Source organism: Arvicola amphibius, chromosome 3 (assembly GCF_903992535.2).
Source record: "Arvicola amphibius chromosome 3, mArvAmp1.2, whole genome shotgun sequence".
Classification (NCBI taxonomy): domain Eukaryota; kingdom Metazoa; phylum Chordata; class Mammalia; order Rodentia; family Cricetidae; genus Arvicola; species Arvicola amphibius.
In genome coordinates, this window is record NC_052049.1 from 122,437,756 (window position 1) to 122,451,163 (window position 13,408).

General features: G+C 39.4%; 1 protein-coding gene across 4 annotated transcripts in view; it reads right to left on the reverse strand.

Moving 5' to 3' along the window:
- Nucleotides 1-9,597: 9,597 nt before the first annotated feature.
- The window catches only part of Dmxl2 (Dmx like 2), a 130,630-nt gene continuing 126,819 nt past the window's right edge, over nucleotides 9,598-13,408 (reverse strand). For 3 of the 4 annotated variants that reach the window (XM_038324524.2, XM_038324523.2, XM_038324522.2), the window contains 2 exons: nucleotides 12,507-12,724; nucleotides 9,598-11,565 (listed from right to left, as the gene is read on the reverse strand). In XM_038324524.2, the coding sequence (XP_038180452.1) occupies nucleotides 11,356-11,565; nucleotides 12,507-12,724 (428 nt within the window). In that variant the 3' untranslated portion in view covers nucleotides 9,598-11,355. Of the gene's footprint in view, nucleotides 11,566-12,506; nucleotides 12,725-13,408 lie in introns of those variants that run through there. The other variant, XM_038324526.1, reaches the window with a different exon arrangement.

The window sequence follows — 13,408 nt, forward strand, 5'->3', positions numbered from 1 at the left end:
TCACTCTATCACAGACAAAGGACATCTGGCTCTTGTCGTTAGAAAGATTTTACCATATAGCCCAGGATGGCTTCAAATTCCTAACAGTCCTCCCACCTAGATTTTGAGTGCCAAGATTACATCATACCCAGCTAGGATCATGCCCATTCCTTTTTAGACCATATGTAGAGAGCTCCTTTCTCCCCAGGCAAAGAGCACTCCTCACCAAAGACATTTCACCAGGACGCAGTAATGCCAATAACCAATATTTAGGCATATATTTAATACCTATGACTCTAAAAGTTACCAGCTCTCAGGGTGTAGAAGGAGCTGTGGGCAGGCCTGCTTTTCATCCTGAATAGCCCCGGAAATAACAACACACAAACTGTATTCATTTAAACACTGCCTGGCCCATTAGTTTCAGCCTCTTATTGGCTAATTCTCACATCTTGCTTTTAACCCATATTTAGTAATGTGTGTAGCACCACAAGATGGTGGCTTACCGGGAAAGATTCAGCATGTCTGACCTGGTGGCTGGCTTCATGGCAACCTGTCTCAGAGAGGAGAGGCATGGCGTCTGCCTAACTTCCCTTCTTCCCAGCATTCTGTTCTGTCTACTCCACCTATCTAAATCCTGCCCTATCAAAAAGCCAAGGCAGTTTCTTTATTAACCACTGAGAGGCCTCCATCACCAGGGGACACCCTTCTCCCCTTCAGAGTAACCGCCGCATGGCAATCATCACCTATAAGCCAAAGTTTCTTCTAAGCAATCAGAGCCTCATGTGGAAGTTGCTTATATTTCTCTTCTGTGAAACATTCAGATCTTCAACACCGCAGCAGACAGAATCACTGCTTGGATTATGCTTCTGCGAACACCTTCTGCAGCAAGTATTAGAGTTGCTGTCAACACAGCCTTCAGACATTAGCCACTGCAGGAAGCAGCACAAACCTTACACCAAAGACAAGCCTTCCCCTCCACTGAGTGCACAGACATTATACCAAAGACAAGCCTCCCCCTCCACTGAGTGCACAGACCTTACACCAAAGACAAGCCTCCCTCTCCACTAACTGAGTGCACAAACCTTACACCAAAGACAAGCCTTCCCCTCCACTAACTGAGTGCACAGATCTTACACCAAAGACATAGCTCTCCCCTCCACTAACTGAGTGCACAGACCTTACACCAAAGACAAGCCTCCACCATCCACTGAGTGCACAGATCTTACACCAAAGACATGGCTCTCCCCTCCACTAACTGAGTGCACAGACCTTACACCAAAGACAAGCCTCCCTCTCCACTAACTGAGTGCACAGACCTTACACCAAAGACAAGCCTCCCCCTCCACTGAGTGCACAGACTTTACACCAAAGACATGGCTCTCCCCTCCACTAACTGAGTGCACAGACCTTACACCAAAGACATGGCTCTCCCCTCCACTAACTGAGTGCACAGACCTTACACCAAAGACATGGCTCTCCCCTCCACTAACTGAGTGTAAAGGCCCAGGCATCTTAGCTGGCCTAGAGCTCACTTTGTAGAGCAGGCTGTCCTGGAACTCACAGATACCAACCTTCCTCTGCCTCCTCAGTGCTGGGATTAAAGAGTCACCACACCTGGTTTAAATCAACAGAGTTTTAGTACAGTTATAGTGAGTGAAATTTCTGAGCATGCTTTAACTAATTTGTTTCTCTTGATCTGAAAGTAAAATTTTACTTTGCTCTTCTGCATTTTATGTGGCAACTCTCAAATCAAACTTGAGATGGCAGAGAAGGCATCTGAAGTCGAGGATAGCCCTCCAGAAATCAGGGAGCAGAAGGGATAAGGACATGTCAGTGATGCAGATTCCATGATATGGCCCACACATGGAACTTTGGCATTGGGTGACCCTTTAGAGCTAAGATACACAGAGAAACCCTGTCTCTAAATAAATAAATAAATAAAGTTTTTAAAAATGTTGATTTAAAAGTAAAATTTAGAAGCCTGGTCTTGAAAAAAACTTTTTAACTGTGAACGCTGTATTTACATCTGTTAAAGCCAACAAACTGGGTGTAGTCCCAGAAAGAAGCCATCCTTCTTGGTGAACACTCTGGGCTGCCATTGCAACAATGACTTGGCCCCATTGTTACAGCTCCAGTTGCTAAGCTGAAATGGCATGCCAATGGGACAGGATACACTGGCTGCTGTTAAAGCAGCAGCTGCAGCATCTATGGTTCATTTATACTTTTCTGGTTTCTGTGGTTATTCCATGCTGAATATTCACATCTTAAGATTTGGAGCTCAGGAGTACCAATGGAACCAAATCAAAGACCCAAATATTAATCCACACATCTGCAAACACCTGATTTTTGACAAAGAAGAAAAAAATTCCAAATGGAAAGAAGAAAGCTTATTTAACAAATGGTGATGGCATAACTAGATATCAACATGTAGAAGAATGCAAATAGATCCACATCTATCACCATGCATAAAACTCAAGCCCAAATAGATCAAAAACCTTAATATATAAAGCCAGCCACACTGAACCTCATAGAAGAGAAAGTGAGAAGTACACTTGGACGCATTGGCACAGGAGACCACTTTCTAAATATAACCCCAGTAGCACAGACACTGAGAGAAACAATTAATAATGGGACCTACTGAAACTGAAAAGCTTCAAAGGACACGGTCAACAAGACAAAATAGAAGCCTACAGAAGGGAAAAGACCTTCACCAACCCCACATTGGACAGAGGGCTGATCTCCAAAATATACAAAGAACTCAAAAAAATTGGCAATCAAAAGAACAAATAATCCAATAAAAGTGGAGTACAGACATAAAAAGAGAACTCTCAACAGAGGAATCTAAAATGGCTGAAAGACACTTAAGAAGATGCTCCATATCCTTAGTCAACAGAGAAATGCAAATCAAAGCAACTCTGAGATTCCATCTGACACCTGTAAGAATGGCCAAGATCAAAAACACTAATGACAACTTATGCTGAAGAGGTTGTGGGGTAAAGAGAATACTTCTGCATCGCTGGTGGGAGTGCAAGCTGCTATAGCCCCTTTGGATATCAGTATAGCGATTTCTCCGAAAATTAGGAAACAACCTTCCTCAAGACCCAGTAATACCACTTTTGGGTATATATCCAAAGGATGCTCAATCGTGGCACAAGGACATGTGCTCAACTATGTTCATAGCAGCATTGTCATAGCCAGAACCTGTAAAAAAAAAAAAACCTATATGCTCTTCGACTGAAGAATGGATAAGGAAAATGTGGTACATTTACACAACGGAGTACTACACAGCAGAAAAAATAATAACACTTTGAAATTTGCAGGCAAATGAATGGAGCTAGAAAACATCATATTGAGTGAGGTAACCCAGACCCAGAAAGACAAATATCTTATGTACTCACTCATAAGTGGTTTTTTAAACATAAAACAAAGAAAACCAACCTACAAATCACAATCCCAGAGAACTTAGACAACAATGAGAACCCTTAGAGACATACATGGATGTAATCTACATGGGAAGTAGAAAAAGACAAGATCTCCTGAGTAAATTGGAAGCATAGGGACCACAGGAGAGGGCTGAAGGGGAGGGACGAGGCAGGGAGGGGAGCAGAGAAAAATGTAGAGGTCAATAAAATCAATAAAGAAAATATCAGAGAAAAAGATTTGGAGCTAGGACCTGGAGATGAGGGAAAGCATAGTATTTCTCTGAGTCTGTTATCTCACTAAATATACTATTTTCTAGGTCCATTCAGTTAAATTTTTTCTTTAGAGATGAGTGGCATTCTGTTGTGTGTGTGTGTGTATATATGTGTGTGTGTGTGTGTGTGTGTGTGTGTGTGTGTGTGTGTGTGATGTTTTCATTGTCCATTTATTTGCTGAAGGACATTAGGCTGGTTCTATTTCCTAGCTTTTGTGAATACAGTGCCATTGAAAGTTGCTGGGCAAGTTATCCGTGGATTAAGATGTCAAGTACTTTGGGCATATGCCAACAAATGGTACTGCTGGGTCAAAGGACAGATTTATTTTTAATTCTTCGAGGATTCTCCACACTGATCTTCACAGTGGCTGCTACAATTTTTGTCGCCACTAACAGTGATGAGGGCTCTTCTTTCCCTTTAGCCTTGCCAGAAATTGTCAGTTGTTTGGTTGATTTTGGCCAGTTTGGTTGAGATGAGGAGAAATCTCAAAGTTGTTTTCAAGGCTAAAACTGATAAGCATGTTGGAGGCATTTCTTAGACATTTTAATTTTTTCTATTGGGAACCCTGTTTAGATCTCTAGTCCATTTGTTTCCTAGATTCCATTTTTTTTAGTTACTTGTATATTCTGGATATTAATCCTCTTGGATGTATAGAAAACATCTCTCATTCTGCACATTTCTTCACTTGGTTGTTTCCTTAGCTGTCCAGAAGCTTTTCAGTTTTATGAGGTTCTACCTGTCAATTGTTATCCTTAATTCCTGGGCCAATGAAGTCCAATTTATTAAGCCCTTTCCTACACCTAGATTATGTAGGTATTTTCTTTTAGCAGTTTTGGTGTTTTGGGCTTCAAAGTAAGGTCTCTGATCAACATGGAAATAAGTTCTGTACAGGATATGCAAGTTTAATTTAATATTTCTGCATCTGGACATTCAATTTTCCCAGCACCATTTATTGAAGGTGGTATTGTTTTCCTGTGCATGTTTTTTTTGCCTCTCTTTCAAATATGAGAAAGCTGTGCTCATGTTTGGCCCTTCTCTTTCATCCCATTGGTCTACACGTTTGTTTTGTGCTGACACTATATTGTTTCATTCCTATAGCTCTGGTGATGTATCTTGAAGTCTAGAGTGGCAATCTCTTCAGTATTATTCATTTTGTTCAAGATTGCTTTGACTGTGTAGGCCCTTTTCTGATTCCATATAAATTCTAGTTTTTTTTTATTTCTATGAAAAATGTTGTAGACATTTTGATTGAGATTGCATTGAATCTGTAAATTGCTTGGATGATCATTTTCACAAGATCATTTCTACTTGCCGAGCGGTGGTGGTGTATACTTTTAATGCCAGCACTGGGGAGGCAGAGAAAGGCGGATCTTTGTGAGTTTGAGGCCAGCCTGGCCTATAGAGTAAGTTCCAGGACAGGCCCCAAAGCTACAGAGAGGAATCCTGTCTCTCAAACCACCCTCTCCCCCACAAAAAGGTCATTTCTACTCTAGATATCTATTTTCTCAATCTTTTTCATTAAAAGACCTAAAGTTTTCATTGCAGAGTTCTTTTGCCTCCTTGGTTAGGCTTACTTCAAGATATTTCAGTCTTTGATGCTATTGTAAATGGGAGTGTGCTTGTTGTTGGTGTAGAGAAAGATTACCAATTTTTGTTGTTTTGTTTTGTTTTTGAGACAGGGTTTCTCTCTGTAGCTTTGAAGCTTGTCCTGGAACAAGCTCTTCTAGACCAACCTAGCCTCCAACTCACAGAGATCCTCCTGCCTCTACCTCCCCGGTGCTGGGATTAAAGACATGCACCACCACTGCCCGGCAACTACTACTTTTTTTTTTTTTTTAAAAAATTAACCTTGCACACCCTGCCATTTTGCTTAAACTGTTTTGTTTCTAGTTTTCTGTGGGACCTTTTGGGATCACTTTATATATCATCTTCAAAAAGTATATTTATTGATTTATGTATGTTGAAGCAACATTGCACTTCAGGGATAAAGCCAACTTGATTGTAGTGATCTTGATGTGCCTATATTCTGTTTGCTAATTTCCCCCTCCTTTGTCTTTACCTGGCTTGGGTATTAGAATAAAACTAAAAACAAACTCAGGAGTGATCCTTCTATTTATGTTTTGAATAATTTAAGAAGTACTTTAAAAGTCTGGTAGAATTCTGCTGTGAATCCATTTGGGTCTGAGTGGTTTTTTTTTTAGACAAAAGACTTTTTATTACTGTTTCAATCTCCTTATGGGTCTGTCCTTCTCTTATGGGTCTGTTTAGGTTCTCAATCTCAATTTAACTTTGGTAGTTTGGATAAACCAAGAAGCTCATCCATTATTTCAGGTTTTCAGTTGAATGAAGTACAAGTTTTTAAAGCTCTTCCTTATAATATTCTGTGTTTCTTTGGAGTCTGGCGCAATATTTCCTGCTCATTTCTGATCCTGTTTTTTTTTTATTCTCTTTTGGTTAGTCGAACCAAAGGCCTATTGCTTTTCTTCTCAAAGAGCCAGCTCTGAGACTTATTCTTTGAAACTTTTTGTTTCAATTTTATTAATTTGGATTTTGTTATTATTTGTTGCCATCTATTGGGTTTTGGCTTGGTTTATTCTTGTTTTTTTCCAAATTCTTGAGTTGCATCACTAAATTATTTATTAGAACTTTGTAATTTTTTAAAATGTTAGGTCCTTAGAGCTATAAAACTCCCCTCTTAGAAGTGTGTCCCACAAGTTTTGTTGTATTGTGCTTTTATTTTCATTTGGCTACAGAATAGTTTTCTTTCTTGCCTTTTGGATCCATTCATCTTTTAGTAAAAGTTGAATATCCTGATTAGTTTTGTTTGCTGTTGATTTTAAACTTCATTACCAAACAGTTGGCTAGGATACATAGAATTTTAATTTTACTGTATTTAATGAAGTTTGTTTTGTGTCCTGGCATGTGGTTTATTTTAGATAAGTTTCTATGCTGACTCCTCCCCCTCCCCACCCGTGTGTGTGTGCATGTGTTACTATCTGGGTAGAATATTCTATAGATACGTTAGTTGTATTTGATGCAAGATGTCACTTGGAGGTTTATTTATTTTTGTCCAGATGACCTATTGAAAAATGTGGGGTGTTGAAATAATGTACTATTACTGGGTTTATGCTAATCTGTGTTAATCAATTTGGTGCACATATGCTTAGTGTTGAAATACTTTTTGATTAACTGATCCCTGACTAGAATGAAATGCCCTTGTCTCTCCTGACTAGTTTACTTTGAAGTATATTTTGTCAGATAATAGGATGGCAATTCCAGCTTGCTTCTTGATCATGTTTGTTTCAAAAATTAACTTTTCCTTCTGTTCCCTTTAAGGTGGCATGCACCTATCTTTAAAGCTAAAGTGAGTTTCTCGTAGACGACAAATAGAATTTTGTTTTTCTGATTTTTCTTAATCCATCTTTTTTGGGGGGGAGGCAAGGTAGGGTCTCACTATGTAGCTTCTACTGTCTTGAACGCATAATACATTTGCCTCTGTGTCTGAGTGTTAGGGAAGAAAGTGGGCTACCATGCCCAGTTAGCCTGTGTCTTTTGATTGAAGAGTTGAGGCCATCAATATTTGGAGTTATTATTGAAAGTTTTGTGCATATTGCAGTCATTCTGTTACTATTTTGCTGGTTTGTGTTCTTGCAATTTGTATTTCATTTAATTGTTTTTTCTTTAAGTTGCTTTGGCTAAGCTTATCCCTCTTTTCAATGCAAAATATTGCTTCCATTACTCTGTTTAGCATTTTTGTTGCTGGGTAGAAACCTTTAAGGCTGTTTGTATCATATTTTCCCCTTCAACTATGGCATACAGTTTTGCTAGGCATAGTAGTCTGGTCTGGCAGTTGTGGACTTTTAGAACTTGGACTTCAGTGTTCCAAACTCTCCTGGCTTCCAGTTTCCACTGAGAAGTTATTCTCTGGTGGGTTTTCTTCTATATGTGACTTATTTTCTTTTGAAGCTTTTAATGTATTTTCCTTATTCTATATATTTAAGTGTTTTAACTATGATGTACTATAGGGTCTTTCTTTTCTGGTCTTGTCTAGTTGGGGTTCTTTTATCTGTATGGGTTTGTCTTTCATTAGTTTGGGGACTTTTTCTTTTGGGACTTTGGTAAAGATCTAGTCAATGCCATTTACCTGGGACTCTTTTCCTTCATCTATATTTGTAATTCAAATACATTTTGGGGGTGTCCTATATTTCTTTCATATTATTTTCCTGTGCTTACATTTTTTAATGTTTTTTTGCTTATTTGATATAGGTCCTATGGTGGTTTGAATGAGAATGACCCCTGTGGGCTCGTATGTTTAAACACCTGTACCAGCTGGTGGAACTGCTTGGAAAGGGTTAGGAGGTGTGGCTTTGGTGGAAGTATCACGTAGGCCAGGTTTTAAGACTACAAAAGCCTCCCACCATCTCAGTGTGCTCTCTGCATCTAGTCCTTGGACTGGAATGTGCGTTCTCTGCTTCTGCTCCAGTGGCATGCCTGTATGCCTCATGCCATGATGATAATCGGTTTCTATCCCTCTGGAACTAAATTCCCAACTAAACGCTTTTTAAAGTTCCCTTAGTCATGGTGCCTTAACCAGCAACAAAAAAGTGAAAGAAACATTTACTCTGAGTCTTGATATCCTATTTTCTGCCAGATTCATTCTACTTATAAGGCCTTCCCTTAAGTTTTCTCATTGGGATATTGAGTTTTTCAATTCCATCTTCATTCCAGCTTGTGTTCACATCAGTGATTCTATTAAATCCAGTTTTCAAACACTGAATTATATTTATCATTTCATTCAGCCATGTATTTGTATTTTCTTGTACAGCATTCAGGTATTTATTATTCTTTTGGAGGTTCAGTAAAGTATTTCTGCCTTTCAATTTTTTAATTCTTTGATAACTTATGATTGTGCCTGACATTCATATAGGCTGTAGAGAATATTTCTATAGGACTAGTGTGCTTGATGGAAGACACACTATTGTGATCATTCATATTGTTGTTTCTGTGATTGGACCTGGGCACGTGTCTGCTGTGGTAATCTGGACTTCCTTAGGTTGGGCCAGTGAAAGAGGTGTGTGACCTGAGCTGGCCAGGTAAAGATGGTAGATGAGCGGTTTAATTAAACCTGGCTGACAAATATGGCTCTCAAACCATGGGTCTAGACCTAGACTTGAGGGTATGGTATAGAGATGACAGTGTGCTGAGGGAAGGAGAACTCACCAGTCAAGAACGGCTCTCTAACAGAGCAGGTTTAAACACCACTAATCTCGAGCTAATGCTGGGGGTATGGAGATGTCCACGGGCAAGGAGGGAATGGAGATAGGAAAGGGGGATCGGAAAAGGAAAAGCGACTTACCCAACAAAAACAGCTCACGAACAAAGAGGAGGCTCCCAGGTCATGGGTCTGGAGCTAGGCTTGAGGGTTTGCAGATGGTGGCAGGTTAGGAGAAAAATAAGGGAAAAAGCAACTTCCCTAGCAAAGGTGGTTCACAGACCTTCCATGTATTCAGAAAGCTTATGATGGCTGATCTTGGCTGTCACTGTAACATGCCTGGGAAGAACCTCAATTGAAGAACTGACTCCATCAGACTGGTATGTGGGCATGTCTATAGGGTATTTCCTGATTGCTAATATCAAGTCCTTTGGGCAGGGGCAGTGCCGTCCCCAGGCAGGCAGCTGGACATAAGCCAAAGCAGCATTCTTCTGTGACTTTTGGTTAAAGCTCCTGCCTGAAGTTCCTGCTCTGGCTTCGCTCAATGACAGACAGTAACCTGAACGCTAAAGTAAACCCTTTCCTTTGGTTATGGAGTTTATCACTGTTACAGGGAAAAAAAAAAAAAACTAGAAAAAAGATCCAGTGGGTTACCCTGGCATTCATTTCATCAACCAACCTAACCAAAAGACAGAAAAAACAAAATCCATAAACATCAAACTGTTTTTAAGTCTATTTTGATAATTTTAAAGTGTAACAAATGGCAGGTTACTATAAAGGACAAGTTCAAATCAAACCTCTGACATCAATTTTTAAAAGGCAAATCTATTACCTTTGAGAGTCTTGCAGAACACTTCTATTATCTTATTATGTTATACACAAAGACAATGCAGCATATACGGGCTGTAGTAGTCTAAAATGTGGTACTTGATGGTAGGTGAATATTTACCCCCATGTTTTTTGTCAAGTCTATGTTTCTGTGTGTTTAACATTCTCTTCCTTCCAAATACAGAAGCCCAATTCCCTGCACAGCCCCTGACCAGCATTACCACCAACTACACTTCCTTCAATAAACAATCTGTGCAGACAAGATCTGTGCTGAAAGCAGCGACTTGACTCCCATCTCCATCTCACTAGGACTGCTTCTTGTATGCATGGCATTCCACAGATAATGTGTGATGAAAAGATAGCTTAAGGGCTTAAAATTTCTCTAATAGTTAATCATTTTATTAAAATTAATTCTTAAAAACAATGTCAAAGAATGCCAGACCAGTCTACTTAAATAGGCCAAACCAAAATAAAACTGTAACAGATAACATTTCTTTTACACACATGTATTCCACAGCATGAGTGCCACATTGCCATCAGAGAAAGGGCTTATACCATTATGTTCTATTACCACACGGGCATTAAACATTCTCATTACAAGATGAGACAATTTGCTGGTAAACACTTAAACACACACAGACACTGGTTTCAATATTGCAACATACTTTTGGTCAAAATGAAGGAAATACATCAAAATATGACATTGGCTAATATTTTACAAGCAAATAATATTTAACTCTGCATAGTTTATACAATAGGCTGTGGCAATAAATAATATCACCAATCTCATCAACTGGCCACAAAAAGCCTAACATTCATTTAATTGATATGAAATGGTCTATTGGTGTAGTTTCAACATAGTCTTAAATGTGCCTTATTAACTTTAAATACATGAAAAGAAAAAGTACTAAACTGGAACAAGAAGGTATGTTTTGCTTAACTACAAATACGCAGTATAACATATTACATTCCTGACATAAAGGCAAATATTTTAATAGAAAAACTAGCAGTCCAAAAAATGTCAATGTGCAAATCATGAGGAAAACATTGCATTTAAATTTGCACTCATTTGCAAGTTACAGTACTAGCTCAGTATAAACACTAACAGGAAAAAATACTCAGCAGGGAAGAACAAGAATGACTAGGCATTGCTCCACAGTTAAGAAGTGCTTCTGGTGGTCGAGAGCGTCTAACACCTCGTGACTATCCTTCATTCAACAAAGGCGAGAGCGGGCATGCTTCATCCATGATGAGAACAGGAAGAACAACCTGAATCAGCAATGTTTTCTTCCTCAATTTGGTATAAAGGCCCTGGTCATTATTTTAACTTACTGTTAGCTAACCTCAAGTGTTTCTGAATCAGGTTTGTTACATGATATAAAGAACAGCTTTCCTTCATACAATACAAGGTTGATTTTTTTATTAAATATGTCAGTGTTATGACAAGGTTCATGCACTCTACCAACATGGGGAGGCAATGCTCAAGTAGAGTAAAGCCCAGCTTGCATTAGATTCAAATTCCACAGATTCTCTGTTTTGTTTTCGAAGTGTTAACAGTGTCCTGGAAAGCAGAATTGCCTAATTCTTGCATTACACCTTTTAACGGAGAGGTATGTAAAAGTAAACTCCCACTCTTTCAAACTACAGAATGTCAAGAATTCTATTAGGGATGTTAAAAGCACTGGGAAGAACCCTAGTTTTCAGTGTGCCATCTGCACCACAGGAGAACAGTCTGTTGTCCTGGCTGATGTCAATCTGCGTGACTCCAGCTCCAATGTTCCGGAATATGGACTGCTTAGCATGTTCATTCTTAAATGAATGAATCAGGCCATGACCTGTCAATCTCCACACCTAGTTTAAAAAGAAAGTAAGTATGGTCAGTCATTAAAATGAGAGACCCAAAGCTAAATGTATGGCCCTCACTTCTGTTCCTTGGCCTAACTAATTCCACCAAAGTCCACTTGCCTGCTGACTGCTCCTTTCCTAACAGTCTACTCCCAGAAGCCACAGCCTATCCTTAGATTTACTGCTTCTTCTTCCAAATTCCTCTCCTCACATTCTGTTTCAGTTTTACAGTTCTCACACACATATATACACATATCCCTTCATTTGGTATATAAACCAAATACTTAATCCAATAAAATGTTTCCATGTGAAGCTTGATCTAATGCAACATAAAAGAAATATGGTACTACGTCACAAACCTCAAAACATTCTTTCACCTATGAATACCGAGGACAGAGGTAGGGAAAAGGAAGAAAATTCTGAGGTACCAAACTAATTTTGCTAAATGTATCCATGAGTTAATTAAACCCACCCATTTGGGGCTAGTGGCATCCTTGTTAGTGAGTGCTTGCCTGGTGCTTGCCTAGCATCATGGGGTTCTGAGCTCAAATCTTCATCATTACAAAACAAAACCTCAAGCATTTCACTCAAAACAAAGTCTTTTTTGTTAATATTTTGTGATGTAAGCAATATTCTACCACTGGGTCGTACTCCAGCCCCTTCCAGATTCAGAGGAATAATAACCCGAGAGTCCAGTAAATTTGATTATTAGCTGGATTTCCAAAGCAGGATAGTTTAGAGTCATACAGAAGTAAATAAGGAAAAAAATAAAAGAGAAGTAAATAAGGGCTGGGTGGGGGTGGGATGTCAAGGGCATCAGGTATTCCACAAGGCTTTACAAGGCCTCCATTTCATAAAGAGTACAAGGCTGGGTTCCTCTTTCCTAGCAGTCTCGACAACAGAACAGACTAACACCTAACACAGTCCCACATCCTGTGTTTACTTACTTTTATATTGCCTTCAGCAGAACCTGTAGTAAAGTATTCCTCACAAGGGTCCAAAGCCAAAGCCTTAATAGCCGAGTCATGTGCCTGGAAGGTGTGCATCAGCTGTCTCTGTCTGATGTCAAAAATGCAGATGTACCCTTTCCTGCCCCCAGAGATCAGGAGCTGTTGTTTGGGGGCATACTGAAGTACTGTGGCACCATGGTCATGGCATGTGAAACCTGAAGAGAGAAAATATCAAGAGACTTTCCCAAAACAACTTCTAGCTTTTGGTTCTGATGTTTAAACTCACATTTAAAAACACAGAAGCTAACTGCACTTTTTTCATTTCAAGTGTTCTGATGTATTTAGAAAGTGTCTCCCAAAAGGTTCATGTGTTGAGCATTTGTCCCCAAATACTTGGGAAGGAATCTAATCACTAAGAGATGACAACCATGAGGGCTCTGGCTTCAGCTCTTGATTATACATGGAAAGATACATAATTTGATGGCATTGCTGGGAAACTGTGAGAGGTGGCAGATACAGGAGACATGTTCCTTTGGACCACTGTCTGCTATGGCCTTTCCTTTTGCTCTGCTTCCTGTCTACCCCAAGGTTCCATGAGGTCGGCGTCATCACATGGTCTCTGCTGTGATCTTGTCTCACAGCACAGGACACATGGCAGCAGACCATGAAGAAGCCTCTGGAGCCCTTAATCAAAACAAACTCTTCTTCCTTTAGTTGTTTGTCAGATATTCTGCACAGCCATGAAAGGACAAACAGAAACACTAACGTATATCAATCTTTTAAGTCCAGAAATTCCTGAAACCCTGTAATTAAAATGCTAAGCAAGGCTAGAAAACAATTTCTAACCATCATGTCAACATGAAACACTAACAGAAAAAAAAGTCCTAAATCCTGTGCCT